The following is a 17879-nucleotide window of genomic DNA, read 5'->3' as shown; positions in this document are numbered from 1 at the left end:
GAGTGAGCACGGATTGTCGGAGAGGCAGTTCGGATTCCGGAAAGGGAGATCGACGGTGGATGCAATTCGGACAGTGGTCGAGAGAGCTGAAAAGGCGTCCAAACAGAAGCGGAGAGGAGATCGATATTGCGCCGTCATAACGATCGACGTCAAGAATGCGTTCAACAGCGCCAGCTGGGAGGCCATCGCCGAAGCACTGCATAGAATGAGGGTCCCTGACTACCTGTGCAGGATCCTGAGGAGTTATTTCCAGAACCGGGTTCTGGTCTACGAGACAGACATGGGACAGAGATCGATTAGGATCACAGCGGGAGTTCCACAAGGCTCCATCCTTGGTCCAACGCTCTGGAACGGGATGTACAACGGCGTGCTAACGCTGAAACTGCCCAAAGGAGTTGAGATCGTTGGCTTTGCGGACGACGTCGTCTTGACGGTAACAGGCGAGACGCTGGAAGAGGTGGAAGTGTTGTCAACCGAGGCAATCGACATGATTGGTAACTGGATGAAAGGAGCGAAGCTGCAAATAGCCCACCACAAAACGGAAGTGTTATTGGTCAGTAACTGTAAAGCGGTACAGCGGGCGGAAATCGCCGTCGGGGAGCACACCATAGCCTCGAAGCGTGTGTTAAAATACCTGGGAGTGATGATCGATGACCGGCTAAACTTCAACAGCCACGTCGAATATGCCTGTGAGAAGGCTTCGAAGGCCATCAACGCGATAGCTAGAATCATGCCGAACAACGCTGGTCCCAGCAGTAGCAAGAGGCGTCTTCTGGCCAGCGTGTCATCATCGATACTGAGATATGGAGGTCCAGCCTGGGTTCCAGCGCTGGAAACGAAGCAGAACCAAAGGAAACTGAGCAGTACGTTCCGGCTCATGGCCATGCGAGTCGTGAGTGCGTACAGAACCATCTCGTCGGAAGCAGTATGCGTTATCGCCGGTATGATCCCTATCGGCATCACCCTGGCGGAGGACAGTGAGTGCTACAGGCAGAGAGAAGCCGGAAGAGTACGGAAAGTTGTGAGAGTGGAGTCATTGGCTAAGTGGCAACAGGAGTGGAACACGACGGAGAACGGTAGATGGACACATAGACTAATACCGATTCTTTCGACCTGGGTGAACAGAAAACACGGAGAAGTCAATTTCCACCTAACGCAGTTCCTGTCTGGCCACGGCTGCTTCAGGAAATACCTGCATCGGTTCGGACACGCAGCGTCACCCCTCTGTCCGGAGTGTGGCAACGTCGATGAAACGCCGGAGCATGTGGTCTTTGACTGTCCAAGGTTCGAGGCAGTGCGAACGGAGATGCCCGTCCTTAACGTGGAGAATGTCGTTGATGAAATGTGTCGAGAGGAGGACTCTTGGAATGCCGTCAGCAGGGCAGTCACACAGATTATGTCAGAGCTGCAGCGTAAATGGAGAGAAGAGCAGCGATCTAGCAACGCCAGCTAGCGCTGAGAGTACGACAAGTGCATGAGCACAGCCACCCCCCGAAGTAGTCGCTTCACAGTGGTCCCGGGGGATCCAGGCAGAGGAGAGAGTAAGGAATGGGTTTTAGTGGAGCTGCACTAGGCAACTAGTGGATACCACACCGTGCCACCTTCACTACAGGCCAGGCTTCTTGAAGCTTTCCTAAACCTTACTATAAAAAAAAAAAAAAAAAAAAAAAAAAAACACACACACACACACACACACACGCGCACGCGCACGCACTCATCCAATTTCTATTTTTTTATATCAGGACCAGCACTGTGGTAAGTGATGCGATCGGTGTTAAAGAAGAATTTGTTTTCATTAAAATCTAGTGGGTATAGAATAAGGCAAAGTGAAAAATTGCAAGGAAGGGCACGGGCCTGGGATTGAACTCCCGACCTTCTGCTCAGTAAGCAGAAACGGTAACCACTGAGCTACCGAGCCTCGTCTTAAAGATAAACAAACATGTCATGTAAAATTTAGTGCTCCGAGACTGAAAAGTACGTTACTCGACGAAAAGTTCATTTGATTGAGCTGAATTTGGCTGAATATGTCAGTCTCAGAGCATCTAAATTTACATGATTTTTTCTAAGTGTGTAGCTGTATCTGTAAAGTTCTAGAAAGGATGGTCAATCTCAGGTTGATGACTCTAAGCTGTGTATCATAAGAATCATATACGATTTTGATTTTTCAAATTTTCAATCACTCTAAAACCCGAACAGACTTTTGCACAAGATTCGGAGAAGTACTAATTTGCATACCAGTGTACATCACTAGTCAACTAAAGGCATACATGCAGCAGTCTCGTTTAAGCTCTTCCCATTCGTACGAAGCTATGGAAGGTGCTGGTTTCTTCGTCGCACATAGGGGTATTTGATGAGTCTAGCTGTCCAAAATGATTTTTGAATTGTAACTGCTACAGAATATGATTTTATACTAATGTGAATGGTTTATTTTAAGATCTAAAACCAATTTCCGCATTGTACGTCAGTACTTCTTTGGACCACGATACACGCTATTTTGAGGCTACTCAGTGACTGGGTGGATCGCACTCATTTTTGCATGCTGTATGGAGTTGTCAAAAAATGAGTAAACTGGTTTTGCTCCGATGAGTTGGATCTACCCAGATTCTGGGTAAATGGTTCTGATATCATTTTTCCCTAAGTTCAAAATGGCGCACTTTGAAGTTGTGAACAGGTGGTTTTTGCGCAGTGAGTTTAAAATTAGTTTTCATAAGTGAAGCAGTTACGTAATGACCTGGATGGCAAAAACTATCAGCAGCTAGTTGGTAAGGTATACAACGCTAACAGTTCGTTTGTATCAAAAAATACAGTATTATCATTTTCGTAATGTTTTTTTTAATATTCTTCCTGGACGAAACAATTTATATATAAAGCATTCATAGGGAATTCATTCGATTCTTCCGAAATGGGTAACGGTTACTCAGTTGACAAATTTCATAATCTGAGTAACCGTTACCCAGTTTCCTCCATAGGCACGTTTGCTCAAATTTGAGTAAAAGCATGTTTACTCATTTTTGAGTAACTTCCCTTTTGGCTGGACTGAGTGATTTTCGACTCAAAAATGAGTAGCCTCAAAATAGCGTGTAGGATAAATATGCACCTTTATTGCTTATTGTTAAAACCTTGTTTTCGGACTTAGGAATTGAGTATATTTTTGAAAATTTAGAGCTATAATGGATAAGCAACGACAGGACGCACCATAAACCTCAATCAAAAATAGATTTTTAACACCTCAAAAAATGTCTACAGCCACCACCCCTGCCCCTCTCTGCCTACGACTATGCGCGTGATCCACGGGAGCAAGAATAATCTTCTACCATTCTACCAATGATAAAAATGCTCCAACCAGACACAGGACAAGCCATCATACGAGGGGATGTACCAATGAGTGGGAAAAAGAGCCCACCTTCAATTCACGAAATGTTAATAACAGGGATTTGGCAGTTCTTCTCTCTCTCTCCGCTTCAATCATGCACCCTGATTATACTGTCCCTACACGGTAAGAAAAAATACTCAAAATTAAGTTTAAAAAAACTCAACGTTGGGTTCTATCATTTGAGGTCCGCCGTTGAGTGAATCAGAAAAGCGGCGTTGGTTAAAATTTACTCAACTATTGAGTAATAATAAATGAACTCAAATATAAGTTTATTTTCATTGAGGTTGCTTTTATGCGCCTTTAACCATTTCATTTTCACAAGCGTTGATAGACGAGTGATCAACACACGGGCCGCGTAATCTCAACGTCCATGGTTCGGTTCCAGTCTGCTCCGTTTTATTATTTTTTTGTCAACTTGGTCAACGCCAGGATTACTCAAAATTGAGTTTTCTTCTTTAACTTAATTTTACCTAGCCCCACGGAAGCCACGTGATGAGTGAAAGGAACTCAATTTTGGGTACTTTTTTCTTACCGTGTACCCAATGAATTTATATGTTTATATGAAAATAATAAGAATATTAGACGATACAACTGTCATTGCCTTCTTTAACTTACCATAGGTCAACTTCTGGTCGGAAATGTTAACAATAGTTTTTAATAATATAATTATTTGAATTGACATTGAAAATATTCACATGTGTATTCACATTCTTTTTCTTTTTCTCAAGAATCCCAAAAAACTGTCTACGTAGTTTATGAACAGGCCCTTAGGGTTTGGCCGATGTAAATCTTCTTCTTCTTTTTCTTCTTCTTCTTCTTCTTTCCTTTATTTAACGTCGGTCTCTGTTCCGCAATCTAGTGCCAATCACCAACGGACATCGATTGCCATCCATTGACGGCAACCGAATGTGCAGGAAGGCAGCTTCCACACCTGCGTAGGATATCGCACCCATTCAAACACACATGGGCCGGGACCAACGGCTTTACTTCCCTTCCGAAGGAAGACGTGACCAGAGATTTTTATGCCTCAGAAAAATCCCACCGACCTCGGCTGGGATTGAACCCAGACCTATATCGGGGTGTTAGAAAGCAGTCACGCTTACCACTACACCACCGGCGCCGGCCGATGTAAATCATACAAGGCTGGTGGTGTTAGAAACAAAAATGTTGCAAACATTGCTGAGTAAGCGAATGACGAAAACAGCTGTTTCGTGTAAAATGATAAACGTTGCGATGAAATACGAACATCAATAAAAATTTCAACATTTCACTAATACCAATAAGCCGGTTGGGCCAGACCTTGTTTGATTGACAAAGGGGTTTGGCAACTAATGGCGAGTTCAATGCACTACCTACTTTGATTTAAGTTTCACCCATTTTAATAAAATGACTTTTGGCCAGCTATATTGGCCAAATACCCCTTCGTGCGTCGGTTGCTGCTTGCTGTACGGAGGCGTAAATCTCATTAATTAGAAATATTATGGGGTGACAGCAGTTGTGCTTCTCGCCTTTGAAGAAACACACAGATACCTAGCCTAAGCTCATGTACACACAGTTTCCCGAGGCAGCAAAGGCTCACAATCGAATAATGAATGTTATTGTTGTTATATTGCTCCCACGCAGGATTTTCCCCACCCACAACCGGATCGTCGTTGCATCGTTCATCAGCATGCTCTAAATGACTGATGATTATACGGAACGAACTGCTGATTGTATGCTGTTTGCTGCGGCGATTGGTACAAGGCTCGACATACTGTCTGGGTAATTTTGGCTTTGTTGGGATCCGACATGGCACCATAGATTATAGATTTATTGGCATGGTTTTGGGTTTTGGCAGCTGGTGGGAGATTGGTGTTCGGTATGTTGGCAATGAAACCAGTATGGGGGCTATGTAGGTTTTGCAGATGAATGGAAGGGCAAGGTCATGAGTTTGACGATTGTAGTGGTGTTTATTGACTTTCAGATCAGGTTTTGCAGGCGACAGTTCAGAACAGAACAGTGTCCAAATCTGATATGGTTAATACTCCTGTGGAGCTGCCGGACTAGATTTTAAGCTGTATAAGTTCAATGGATTCTTAGAGTTATTCAACAAACACGGAGTAGTTGTTGTACAAAACTTGTAAAACTTATACATAATCCCAATCATATTTGCCATAAGTCTTGAAGAGTTGATCAACAAGGCTGTCAAAAGCCGGTGCCGGTGGTGTAGTGGTAAGCGTGACTGCTTTCTAACACCCCGATGAGTCTGGGTTCAATCCCAGCCGAGGTCAGTGGGATTTTTCAGAGGCATAAAAATCTCTGGTCACGTCTTCCTTCGGAAGGGAAGTAAAGCCGTTGGTCCCGGCCCATGTGCGTTGAATGGGTGCGATATCCTACGCAGGTGTGGAAGATGCCTTCCTGCACATTCGATTGCCGTCAATGGATGGCAATCGATGTCCGTCGGTGATTGGCACTAGATTGCGGAACAGAGACCGACATTAAATAAAGGAAAAAAAAAGAAAGGCTGTCAAATAATTACATTACAAGTCTTGTGGTGTTATAGTTCTGAGCAACTAATCTATCATCCTGTAGTGCTTGACAATCGGTCTCTAGCTTTGTGGAGTTGCTACAAATCCTATGGAGCTAGCATCTCCATGGTCTTATTACGCGTTTGATGCAAACATGCCAGTAGAGAATACATTTTCTTCTATAAGTTTACGGCACAATGTGAGGTGCTCACCCGGTAAGCCTCATAGCGCTTTAGAAAACAACCATTCTCTCTGTTCTAGAGCAATGAAAAGACAACGAATAAAACAGGAGCGAATTACAACGATGAAAATTTCTATTTACATATACCGTAAAATGGGGTATCTTTGATAATGCGGGTAACTTTGATAGAATACAATGATTAAACTTACTCTCTACGCCTTCTTCGAATTGGAAACATTGGTTCCATATTGTAGCTTAGGGCATTTCTGTTAATATGGTATATAGTTTTTATATTGTATGTGTTACATATTTTACAAACATAATGAAATTAAACTTGCTTGAAAAAGCACTCAAATCATCACTCATGAAATGTTTTTCTAATTATTACTGGTAATGTTTTCTGATTACATACTCATTAAAAGTTGCATATTTCAAGAGCAAAATTATTTGAGTTTCACGCATTTTCTTCTTCATTCAACGAGCATTATCAAAGTAACCCCTAATCAAAATACTGATGTTCGGTTACAAGACTAAACAAATAGTGCAAATGATTTAACGAACTGACTCAAGAATTATCAGTACTTGTTAAAAAAAAAAAAATTAAAATTAAATTAAAAAAAAAAAATAATTCCTGTAAAAAGAATTTAGAATATCAATGTTACCCCGTTGTACGGTACCCAATATGTATAAACAAATGTTTTCGATGAAAATTATGCCCGGAATTCAGCTACAGGATAGTTTGAATGACTTAGTACATTAAAAAAATCCATGCAACGTGGGGCTTTCGGTAGTGATGAAACGTCGTTACACAGCAAAAAATAAATTTTAATATTACATCCAAGAGGATGCACTTCAATCATGTCGAAAATCCATGTAATTTTTATGGTAAAAAAAAACAATTGCAGTAAAAGCAGCGTAATGTCAGGTCATGCACTGTATCAATGATAATTTTGTCCTTTTTGGCAAGTAATATTACACCATATTACACCACTTTGCTTCAAAAGCATATTATTGGTCACCGACAAAATTTACCCAAAAAACAAGTTGCTTTGACGCAATTTGATTGAAAGGCATCTTCTCGAGTTTTTATTTGACCGTAGTTCAGCAAAATAAAAAAAAATGCCACAGGCAGGCGCCTAGGGGAAGGCGCCCTTCAGATACACTTTCTAGCTACGCCAATGGTGCTTAACAAAACATACTTGAACATAATAGTCTCTTTCTTGCGCGAAAAAGAGATAACCGAGCATTTGAACGGGTTCAGAATACACCAATCAGCAAAAGCATTCAGCTGACATTGAAGGAAGCAACAGTCTTCAATTGAGTGAATTCGAAGGAAGAGTTTAAGGTCATCTGCGTAAGATAATCGTGGTCCCTCAATTGCCAGATTCACGTCGTTGCAGTAAATCAGGAAAATCAGCGGTCCTAGGTGACTTCCCTGGGGTATGCCGGACGTGGCACTGGAGATCACCAATGACAACAGTATGATAGACATCGGTGAGGTACGACTAAAACCATTGCCGTTGATACCAAGCCTGTCCAGGTTGGCAATTAATCATATCGTCCTTCCATTTTCCACAGAGATGGCGCTGTTCCGCTGGTAGGAAGTGATAAAAATCCCCATATGGAAATTGAGAGAAGTACATCTCTAACAGCATGTCGGATCGTGCTCAGACGAATGTCATTTATACTGACTTATCTGCTGCCTTCGATAAATTGATTTACCGCATAGCATTTAATCATTTTGTCAAGCTCTGCATTCATTTTCCATCCGATGTCACTGCTGTTGTTTGTAGTGACATCTATCGGTAACTACACATAATCTGTTTTACGTTAATTGTTCACAGAGAACAGTGCAGTGCAAAATATGTCTGGTACCTCTATATATGCAATAAGATTAACATCCGAAGTCCCTCCTTTTTTACACATTCTGCACACAAAATAGCTCACCCCTCACAGAATTTCCCGCCGATTTTTATGAACGGGGCAGGGCAGAAAGTATCTTTTGCGCAGAGTATGAAAAATAGGAGGGACTTCAAATGTTAAACTAAATGCATATATAGAGGTACCAGACATGTTTTATATTGACAGGTACTTTATTTTGTAATCTGTGAAAGGGAAATCACAAATCGAGTATCATCAAAATATTGTCGCGCTTATCTTAAATTATCATTTGGTGACGGTCGAAGCGCGCCGCTCATAAGCGCGATGCAACCATAGAGGTAACTCTAAGACTAGAAGGTCCCGCAGAAACGTGCTCAACATTTTGGCACAGCTCTGGTACTCTCTTCGGTCCCAAGCTAATCGATTCACCCCTCGAAACATAGGAAAAACCAATAACCCCTCATTTTATCTGTCAAACTTTCATAGCGAATCAAAACAAACATTGCGTAGTACTAGAATTTCGACTAGAATGGGGTACGTTAATCGTTTGCTTGGGACCAATAGGCTACTAAAGTGGTGAGCCAATTTAAAATCGTTAGTTTCGTATTGATGGTTGATGCAACCCCGCCCATAAGGATTATACACAGGTGTGTAACTTTGATAGTATTTTATGGCAGCGGCTTGAGGAGCGAATCCTGGATAAAGAGCCGCCGTGTGTTAAATCAAAGGGCGCAGTCGTACGGCCATAAACAGAAAACAGATGGTATAATCCCTTTTGAAGAAATTATCCTGCCACACACAATACATGGCATGTAGAGAGATTGAGCTCGTGAGAGAGAATTTTCTCTCTCAAATTTGAATTTGTTGGCTCTCTTGGAACTGGTAGTAAAGCAGGTAAAACTGTATGGGGAAAAATCATTTTTATTTAGTTGGAGCTTGTTTAACATTAATTTCCGGGAAAAAACTGAACGATAAAGTCCCTGACCAATTTCTTCAGGTTCACTTTTTTGACCTGAATATGCACCTAAACGTAGTTGTTCCCACTTCTCTCAATTTCCATATGGGGATTTTTATCACTTCCTACCAGCGGAACAGCGCTGAAGGGACATCCGTTTCGCCATAGGTAGCCGATATGTGCAAGGACTTGGACGGTAACCTCCTCACGAACGAGTGTGAGGTGATTAACGGCGCCGGTGGTGTAGTGGTAAGCGTGATTACCTCTCACCCCAGCAGGCCTGGGTTCAATACCAGTCGGCGCCGCCGGGATGTTCTGAGGCATAACATCTCTGATCACGCCTTCCTTCGGATGGGAAGTAAAGCCGTTGGTCCCCGGTTCATGAGTTGATGGGTCGATAGGTAGGCTCCAGGTGTGGGAGTGGCCTTCCTGGCACGTCGGTAGCATTGGTGCTCAGCACGAAAAACAAGATCGACGGAAAAAACAAACCAAAGGAAAAAAAGAGTGTGAGGTGATTGAGAGGTGGAAGTAGTACTATGACGAGCACCTCTACGGTGAAGCAGCATAAAACGAAGGTGGAACGGCAACAGACCTTAGAGCACGCGCAGTAGACGACAGGCTACCGGCCCCTGATCTTCAAGAAGTTGATGAGGAGATCGGTCGGCTGAAGAACAACAAAGCAACTGGTGTAGATCAACTACCAAGGGAGCTATAAAATACGGTGGTGAAGCACTGGCTAGAGCGCTGCACTGGGTAATTGCCAAGATTTGGTAGGAGGAGATATTACCGGAGGAGTGGCTGGAAGGTGTCGTATGCCCAATCTACAAAAAGGGCGACAAGTTGGATTGCTGCAACTACCGCGCGATCACACTGCTGAGCGCCGCCTACAAGGTACTCTCCCAAATTCTATGCCGCCACCTGTCACCATTTGCAAGAGAGTTCGTGGGGCAATACCAGGCGGAATTCATGGGTGCCCACGCTACCACGGACCAAATTTTCGCGATTCGGCCGGTGCCCACACATCATTTGTTCATTGATTTCAAATCCGCATACGACACAATCGATCGCGATCAGCTATGGCACATTATGCACGAGTACGGTTTTCCGGATAAACTGACGCGATTGTTCAAGGCGACGATGTCTGCTATTCAACATCGCGTTAGAAGGTGTGATCAAAAGAGCTGGGATAGACACGAGTGGCACGATCTTCAGGAAGTCCATCCAGCTTCTTGGCTTCGCCGATGACATTGACATTATGGCACGGAACTTTGAGACGATGGTGGAAACGTACATCAGACTGAAGGCTGAAGCTAGGCGGATTGGACTTGCCATCAACGCATCAAATACAAAATACATGAAAGGAAGAGGTTCTAGGGAAGACAATGTTAGCCTCCCACCCCGAGTTCAGATTGACGGTGACGAAATCGAGATGGTCGATGAGTTCGTGTATTTGGGCTCACTGGTGACCGCCGAAAATGATACCAGCAGAGAAATTCAAAGACGCATTATGGTAGGGAATCGTGCCTACTTTGGACTCCGGAGGACGCTCCGGTCGAATAAAATTCGCCGCCGCACGAAGTTGACTGTCTACAAGACGCTGATTAGACCGGTGGTCCTCTACGGCCACGAGACCTGGACTATGCTCGTGGAGGACCAACGCGCCCTTGGTGTTGAAGAGGAGCTCGAGAGGAGAGGTGGATCGACCAAGTAGAAGGTGACCTGCAGACCCTTCGCAGACTACGAGGCTGGCGAACTGTGACCATGGATCAAGTAGAGTGGAGACGACTTCTTCGGACAGCAGAGGACAACAAGGCCTTAGCCTGATTGGTAAGGTAAGTAAGCGGAACAGCGCCATCTCTGTGGAAAATGGCAGGACGATATGATTAATTTAGGAACAGCGCTAAGCGCAGTGATGCCACGGTAGTTGCCAACGTCCTGTTTGTTGCACTTCTTGTGTACTAGAATCATGTGCACTAGCTTCCAACAGGATGGGAAAACGCCAACGTCTACGGGACGTGCAGCAGTAGAATCAACAAACTGTTCAAGTGCATTTTGAGGAACTTGATGGACACCGATGGAATTCCGTCAGGACCCGGATTGTACGACGAATTGAGTTTCGAGGAAGCCCTGGAAAGCATCTCGCAATAAATTTAAATTCTGTTCATGGTTTGGCCAGAGAGTGGTACGTAACTGGCAGCCAGTCGGGCGTGGTCGTCGTCACTCAGTCTCTCGTCCGTCAAGACACTAGCAAACCTTTAGAGAATAGCTGACATATATCTTGCGTAGATTAAGCCACGTTACCATTTTTTGTTTATTTGGTTTTACATCATCATACTGGGTTTAGTCCTAATGATGGATTAAGCAATACTAGGAAATACAATATAGTCAAGAAGTAACAAACTGCAAGGGCCGTGAAGTCCAACTGAAAATGAAGCCGAGCGTTCTGGATGCCTTGTCGATCACGTACGAGATATGCTGGCTATATGTGAGTTGACAATCTAAGATGACTCCCAGATCCTTAATGTGATTCACATGATGTACGTCAACGCCTTCTAGGATATAACTGAATGTAATTGGATGTTTCTTCCGTGTTGGAGTTGGAGAAGGTGGCAGTCAGCGATGGCTCGGATTCGGATATAGATTTTCATTTCGTTTGCGAACGACAGTCGTGGACCGTTGTGGACTAAATTGACGTCGTTGAAATACACAAGAAATATCAGCGGGCTGAGGTGGCTACTTTGCGGAATACCCGATGTGGCAGGGAACGAAGAAGATGGACAGTCATCGATTGCAACTTCCAACTGAAGATAAGATAGATAGGATGCGAACCATCGTAGGAGACTGCCGTTTATACTGAGCCTATCCAGTTTGGCGATCGCTATACTGCCCATAATCGCAAGTCAGTCCCATCTGTAAAAAACTGGAAATGAGAAAACTGCGTTCAAAGATTTTACAAGCTTTCTGAGTTGACACTTATTTTAGAGGGATAAATTTAAAAATAAACATACAATGTGATAGAATGCATCTATGTTTACCATAAAATATTGAAAAAAATATCGAGATATTTTTATTTTTTGGCCAAAATCTGAATGGGACCGACTTGCGATTACATTTAACGTCAATGAGAAAAATAACCGCAAGTCAGTCACAATTCCATGACGATGCTGCATTAGTTTATCACAGTATTGAACAGTAGAAAGATACCATGGTCCCATAGAACGTTATTGAATGTTTCTGGATTTGTTTTGCTGGTTCCAGAGCAATGGCCGGAACGTATTCCGGTGAGTATGGGTCTTTATCAGACCAGAGCTTTTCATAAACGTGGCAAACCCACCATGCGATAAATCAATTGATTATTCACATAATTCACATGAGAATTCAAAAATAAGATCGATAAGAGTCATGATCAGTGACAAGCACCATGTTGGCGAAACCGGACATGTTCCGGGTATCCCCGGGGAAGTGATAAATCCTTTTTAAATCAAAATCCATCAAGCGATACATCAAATCACATGAGAATTCAAAGCCATATCCATTGGCGGTCAAACTGAGTATCGTAAGAACTATATTGGCCCCATCAGGACATGTTCCAGATACCCTAGGGGAAGTGGACAAAATCTGTCTTGAGACAAATCTCATGATGCGATGTGTTGTTTAACATTTCTAACAAATTTTTACTAATGGGACTGACTTGCAGTTACTTTTCGGTGTGGGACAATTTGACTTGGTATTGTTTTTCATTTTTCTTGAACAAACCACCTTTATTCAATAGCACATCTCAAAAAACATAGAAAGAAAAACTGAATAATGATGTTAACTCAAAATTGATTAAAATGCAGATGGGACTGACTTGCGATTACCGGCAGTATAGGATGGTTCAACTTGTAGAGGGTGGCTGATAGGTCAGTGTAGATGACATCTGTTTACATATGGTCTGTCGTACTCTCCGTAATGTACGAGGTGAGACACAGACGGTTGGAATTATGTATCATAGACGACGGAAGACCAATTTCATGACGTTGTTCGTTGACAAACTTCAAAAACTTCTAGGGACGTGACTTAAGATTTCTCTGCAATCCACGCCGATACTGAAGACAGCACCGTTTCGCATCTCGCTTGGATTCGTGATTGATCCTAACATAGTGACGTTGAAGGGATAGTGTGTGGTGCTTGCTGAATTTCCTAAAAGCGGCTCTATTTCTGGATTTCAGTTGACGAACGTGTCTGTCAATGACATATGCCAAGAAATTGGAAATAGTTTGGGCGGCGGACTCAATGTCAACGGTGTTATGTGATGTGATGTGAATGAACCCACCATCAGTGCAAGGATTACCAATGTCAGATACTTTACCGGTTGTAAAGTTCTGTCTGATGATTTGTTGCAGTAGGGTGAATCAGCTTCATTGAAGACCTTTGGAAGACAAAACGACCAGATGGCCATCTATTATCACGTGACATGGGACTGGCAAATCCACGAATCCTCGTCCAGTTATCAAATCCTTTGATTCCCTTAGGCTGCCAACCCCCCCCCCCCCCTCCCCCATTATATTTGATTTACAGTAATATTCCACCACATGCTCAACAATGTACAGACAATCCATTTGGCATTCAAAGATGATTTTAAAGAGCCAAAAATAGGGATGGGAATAATTTGTCAAATTTGAGAGAATCATGTATATGTTTAAACAGATAAAATCAGGTACGATCTCACCAAGGTAGCCTCAGGTAGCCAAGTATCAGGTCCAGCAACTTGCAATTCCTTGACGCGAATACGAAGAACAAAATATTGTAAGTGGGGACAGACTGGAAGCGAACCATGGACATCGGTATTATGAGACCTAAGCTTTGACCACTCGTCTATCAGCTCTTAAATAATAAATCGGAGCCGACTGGAACCGAACCATGGACGTTGAGATTACGGTCCCCATGTGTTGACCACTCGTCTTTCAACACTTAAAAGGTTGCCGACTGGACTCGAACCACGAACGTTGCGATTATCAAACCTGTGCTTTGTCCACTGCTCTCTCCATGCTTCTAAGCGGACTAAATGTCAACGGTGTCCAATAAGTCGTCCCAATCTAAATTAGAGAATAGCTCGGCGATACTGCCATGGTCGGCGTTGCGAAAATCGTAGGAAACGGTGGCAGGTGAAATATTAAAATCAAGCATCAGCTTAGTACTTAACGTCACCAGTAGCGGCGAATGGTGACGATCAAGTCTCACCAGAGAAGTGGGCGTCTCGGATAAGAATGGAGCTCTGTTCTGGGCGCTTACAAAACAAATATCCAAACTGCGGTTGTTTTGGTTAATAACATTATTGATTTGAAAAAGAGTGGCTGAGCTGTAATTGTTCAGGAGGAGCAAAGTATTTTAATAGATGACAGAGTGATACATATTAGTATAGAGAAAGCCGTTGCGAGTTTTTTTTTTCATGAAATCCCCGAGAGATTGAAGTCACCAAACACAATAACTTCATCGGTTGCTTTAGTGGTATCCAGAACAGAGAAAATCGATCGGCAATGGGATTCGATGAGGTCACGCTCACGTATACGGTCGAAAGGAAAGTACACCATACAGAGAAACAAGTTACAATCCCCCAGTTTGATCGACGTCCACACCTGTTTTAAGCATGTCCAAGCATTATTTTCTAGTAACCTCGCTTTAAACCTAGAATTTACAGCCACTTAACACCTCCAGCTCTTTCCGGCTATTAGCAGCATTCCTACAGCAACGGAAAACTTCGTAATCGTCGCCGAACACCTGACGGATATCTCATGCTGGCAGTTGGCAGGGCGGATGCATGGACATGATGTGGCGTGTGCGGAGGCCGCAGAACCGGAAACACAGCTAGAAGTTGAATCATTCTTTAATTATAAAATAAATTTTCAGCCGTTGTTGGCTGCCAAGTCCAAAGTTTAAAATTGTGTCATGGCCCTTTTCAAACAGCTGATCTCACAGACTCCATGTTCCACATAATAAAAGCTAATTTGATCTGAATACGGACATCATTTTCTTCGCAGCAATCGGCGGCCGATAAACATAACCGATGTGACTATGGGACATAAATAACGATTGAAATAATCCTCAATAATAACTCACCTATTAGCGGATTGATATTCTCGTGCCGTAAGCCGTGTGCCATTACGAGCAGATCCATCGCCTTCGTCTTGAGCTCCTGGGACGATGACGAACCGGAGCTGGAAGGGATTTCCTTTAGCTGAACCAAATCACCCTGAAAAATAGGATAACAGTGAACCGGATTGAAAGGCACCGGCAAAATAATAAAAAATATAAACGATCAGATAAAATCTATCACCACACAAGTTGGAGTGCCTTAATTCTAGGGATGTTCCTTTTTTTGAAGTGGGGAAATTTTTAGACTAAGATTTTCGGTGACTGACCATCCCCGGACGGTGCCTAACGCACCGAAGCAAACCGAGCAGTGGAACGATAAAAAGGGTTTACGTGGAACCGATAGAAGTTACGAGGGAAAGAAAGGATAAATAAGAGCCTCGCTTTGATACATAATTGATTAAAATAGCTTCTTAACGAAGCGTTTCCAAGGCGGGTAGCGTTGCGTTGTCGTTTGATTGGCAGAGACAAATAGTGCTGTCGGGATGGTGGACTGACTGCACTGGGTGGTAAGTAAGTGAAAAATAACAGCCAAGCTTCTGCACTTACGTTGTAGCGAGCTTTAAGCTCCAGTGCTCCTGCGACCATGGTGTTGTGTCGTGCCAAGGTGTCACTTCCGGAGCCCGTTTTCGGTGGAGCTGGGAGGCCCAGATTTTTCAGTGACCCGATGGATCCCTTAAGCAGGTCTGGTTTTTCCACCTCCGGTCCTCCAAACTCCTGTAACTGCTGGAGCCAACAGCACAGCATCGCCTCAATACCTTCGTCAACCTGGATGATATGGATAGATGAGACGAGTGACATTAGAAATCCCCAGAAGGACGGTTTCGGATGTGTCTGGTTTGAATGGCAAATTTTTAAATAAGCTCCCTTTGATTCCAATCTTAGATGCCCACCCCACCCACAGCAAATCAAGACCCACAATTTAAATGGCCTTAACTTCATTTTGTAAACAAACCTTGTAAGGCCATTTTCTCGCGAACCGAAACCTTCATTCGCAAACCTAAGCCACAATCGGGTAGAGGAGAATTTCCCCTACCTGTTAATAAATAAATTATGTTGGTTTGCCTTTGCGGACTTCGGTTCGCGAGAAAATGGCCTTACAAGGTTTGTTTCCAAAATCGAGTTAAGGCCATTTCATTTGTTGGTCTTGAAACGAAACAAAGCGAAAGTGAAACAGTCGAAAAAAGAAAAAAACAACATTACGTCCCTGCCTTGCACTTACCCTTCTCATGTCAACCGGAAACACGAAATCCGACGGAGAGAGAACGATTTTGTTTGGTCCCTTGGAGAGGCGATTCTTCAGCAGATAGTTCCTGTCGAAATGAGAAAACAAAAATTGTAAACAAAATGAAGCAACCGCGCAACAAAGGTGTGTGAAGGGGATTGGGATTTAACTTTTGAAGGGAAATGCAATTTCAAAGTTGCTCGTTGCATTGAAGCAATGAACTGGGAAAACGGATACAAAGGTATGGCAAGAGCGCGGCGCGCCGTGTGAAGGTATAACGGGAATGCTTTTTGGGAGAGTGATTCTTACACGAATTAGCCACTAATTAAGTGGTCCCATCGAGGTGCAGGTAGATGAGTTGAAAAGAAGAGTAGACACATTCTACTAGAATGGATGAATGACAGTTTTTGTTATGCAATTGAAAAAACTTTACTACTCAACAACGTTTTGAGCAACTTAATTCATAAACTCGTGATTAATTATTATATTTAGTTTAAGGCACTTGTTAAATCTGAAATAATAATAAGGGGTTTCAGCTACAGCTTTTGATGTAAAAAACCACGATTACAATACTTCCACGACATTGATCGATAAAGAGTTATAGCGAATTCGTTTATTATCGGGGTTAACACCAGTTCCAACCCAGTGCGAAACCGAACTTTTTGTCAGTGTGAACCTCAACCTGAGCTAGGTTTTAAAAACAAACGAGCAAACTGACGTTTGTCAGAAAACAAACAGACCCAATCTTGATACCCGATCCAGGTTGGAACTGAATAATAAACGAATCCGCTATTAGTTATTTATCTTTATTGAGAAGACTTTCAGCCGAACGCTGGTTCGTCTCCGGCCCGATGAACAGTCATTCTCGATTAGCTCCCGCAATTGAAAGGTCAAATTGGCTCCCGTCATTGTCCTCAAATAACTATGCATATAGTGACTATAGCGTTGAGCTAACTTTACACGATAACCATTAATGGGTAGAAAGTTACATTTGAAGAAAAAGCTTAACTAACTAATGCAGCGTTTGAGATGAATTAGCCTACATCTAAGAATCTGACAAATAAAGTAAAAAAGTCTAAAAATAATGCAATTTTTCTCAAACTTCTGTCGATTACGAACCAATTAAAGAAATTTCATAAGATCGTGACCCACCAATAAGGTTGATATTACTTTAACCCTGTAATGGAAAGCATGGATGCTTACGCACCCCACGCCACATTGAAGCATTGTCATGATCATTTGAGTGATGAGTTTTCAGGTTAAAAAAATCATTGTTTAATATTTTGAAGCAGGGGTTGAAACTGTTGACGTTTTTTTACGACACTCGCTTCGTTGTAATGCGCGACAGTCTGTTTTTAATCGTATTCTCATGCTCTACTGTCGTCTCTCTTACACAACAAAAACGGTAGAACAACATTCGAGCAAAAAGCAAATGTTCAAATAACTATCATATGACATGTGTGATTTAGTTCTAATACCTCAATTTGGTGTAAATTAAACCATATCTGATCAGAAATGTTATTACTAGGACATCAGAATTCACACAAGCACAACATCAGCAGCTCTTATTACGAGAAAAACTAAAATACATACATTCGTGAGCCTGTCATATGATATTTTAGTTT

The 17879-nt window shown here is 42.7% G+C and overlaps 1 protein-coding gene across 1 annotated transcript in view; it reads right to left on the bottom strand.

The window, feature by feature from the left end:
* LOC135714821 (uncharacterized) overlaps positions 1–17879 on the bottom strand; it is a 464202-nt gene that overhangs the window by 82793 nt on the left and 363530 nt on the right. The window contains exons 7-9 of the mRNA XM_065238233.1: positions 16252–16342; positions 15579–15797; positions 14997–15129 (exon numbers count right to left, since the gene is read on the bottom strand). Of these exons, the coding sequence (XP_065094305.1) occupies positions 14997–15129; positions 15579–15797; positions 16252–16342 (443 nt within the window). The remainder of the gene's footprint in view (positions 1–14996; positions 15130–15578; positions 15798–16251; positions 16343–17879) is intronic.

Source organism: Ochlerotatus camptorhynchus, unplaced genomic scaffold, assembly GCF_037179485.1.
Source record: "Ochlerotatus camptorhynchus isolate MF236.1 unplaced genomic scaffold, CSIRO-AGI_Acam_v1.1 ptg000004l, whole genome shotgun sequence".
Classification (NCBI taxonomy): Eukaryota; Metazoa; Arthropoda; class Insecta; order Diptera; family Culicidae; genus Ochlerotatus; species Ochlerotatus camptorhynchus.
This window is presented reverse-complemented; position numbering and strand designations above follow the sequence as displayed.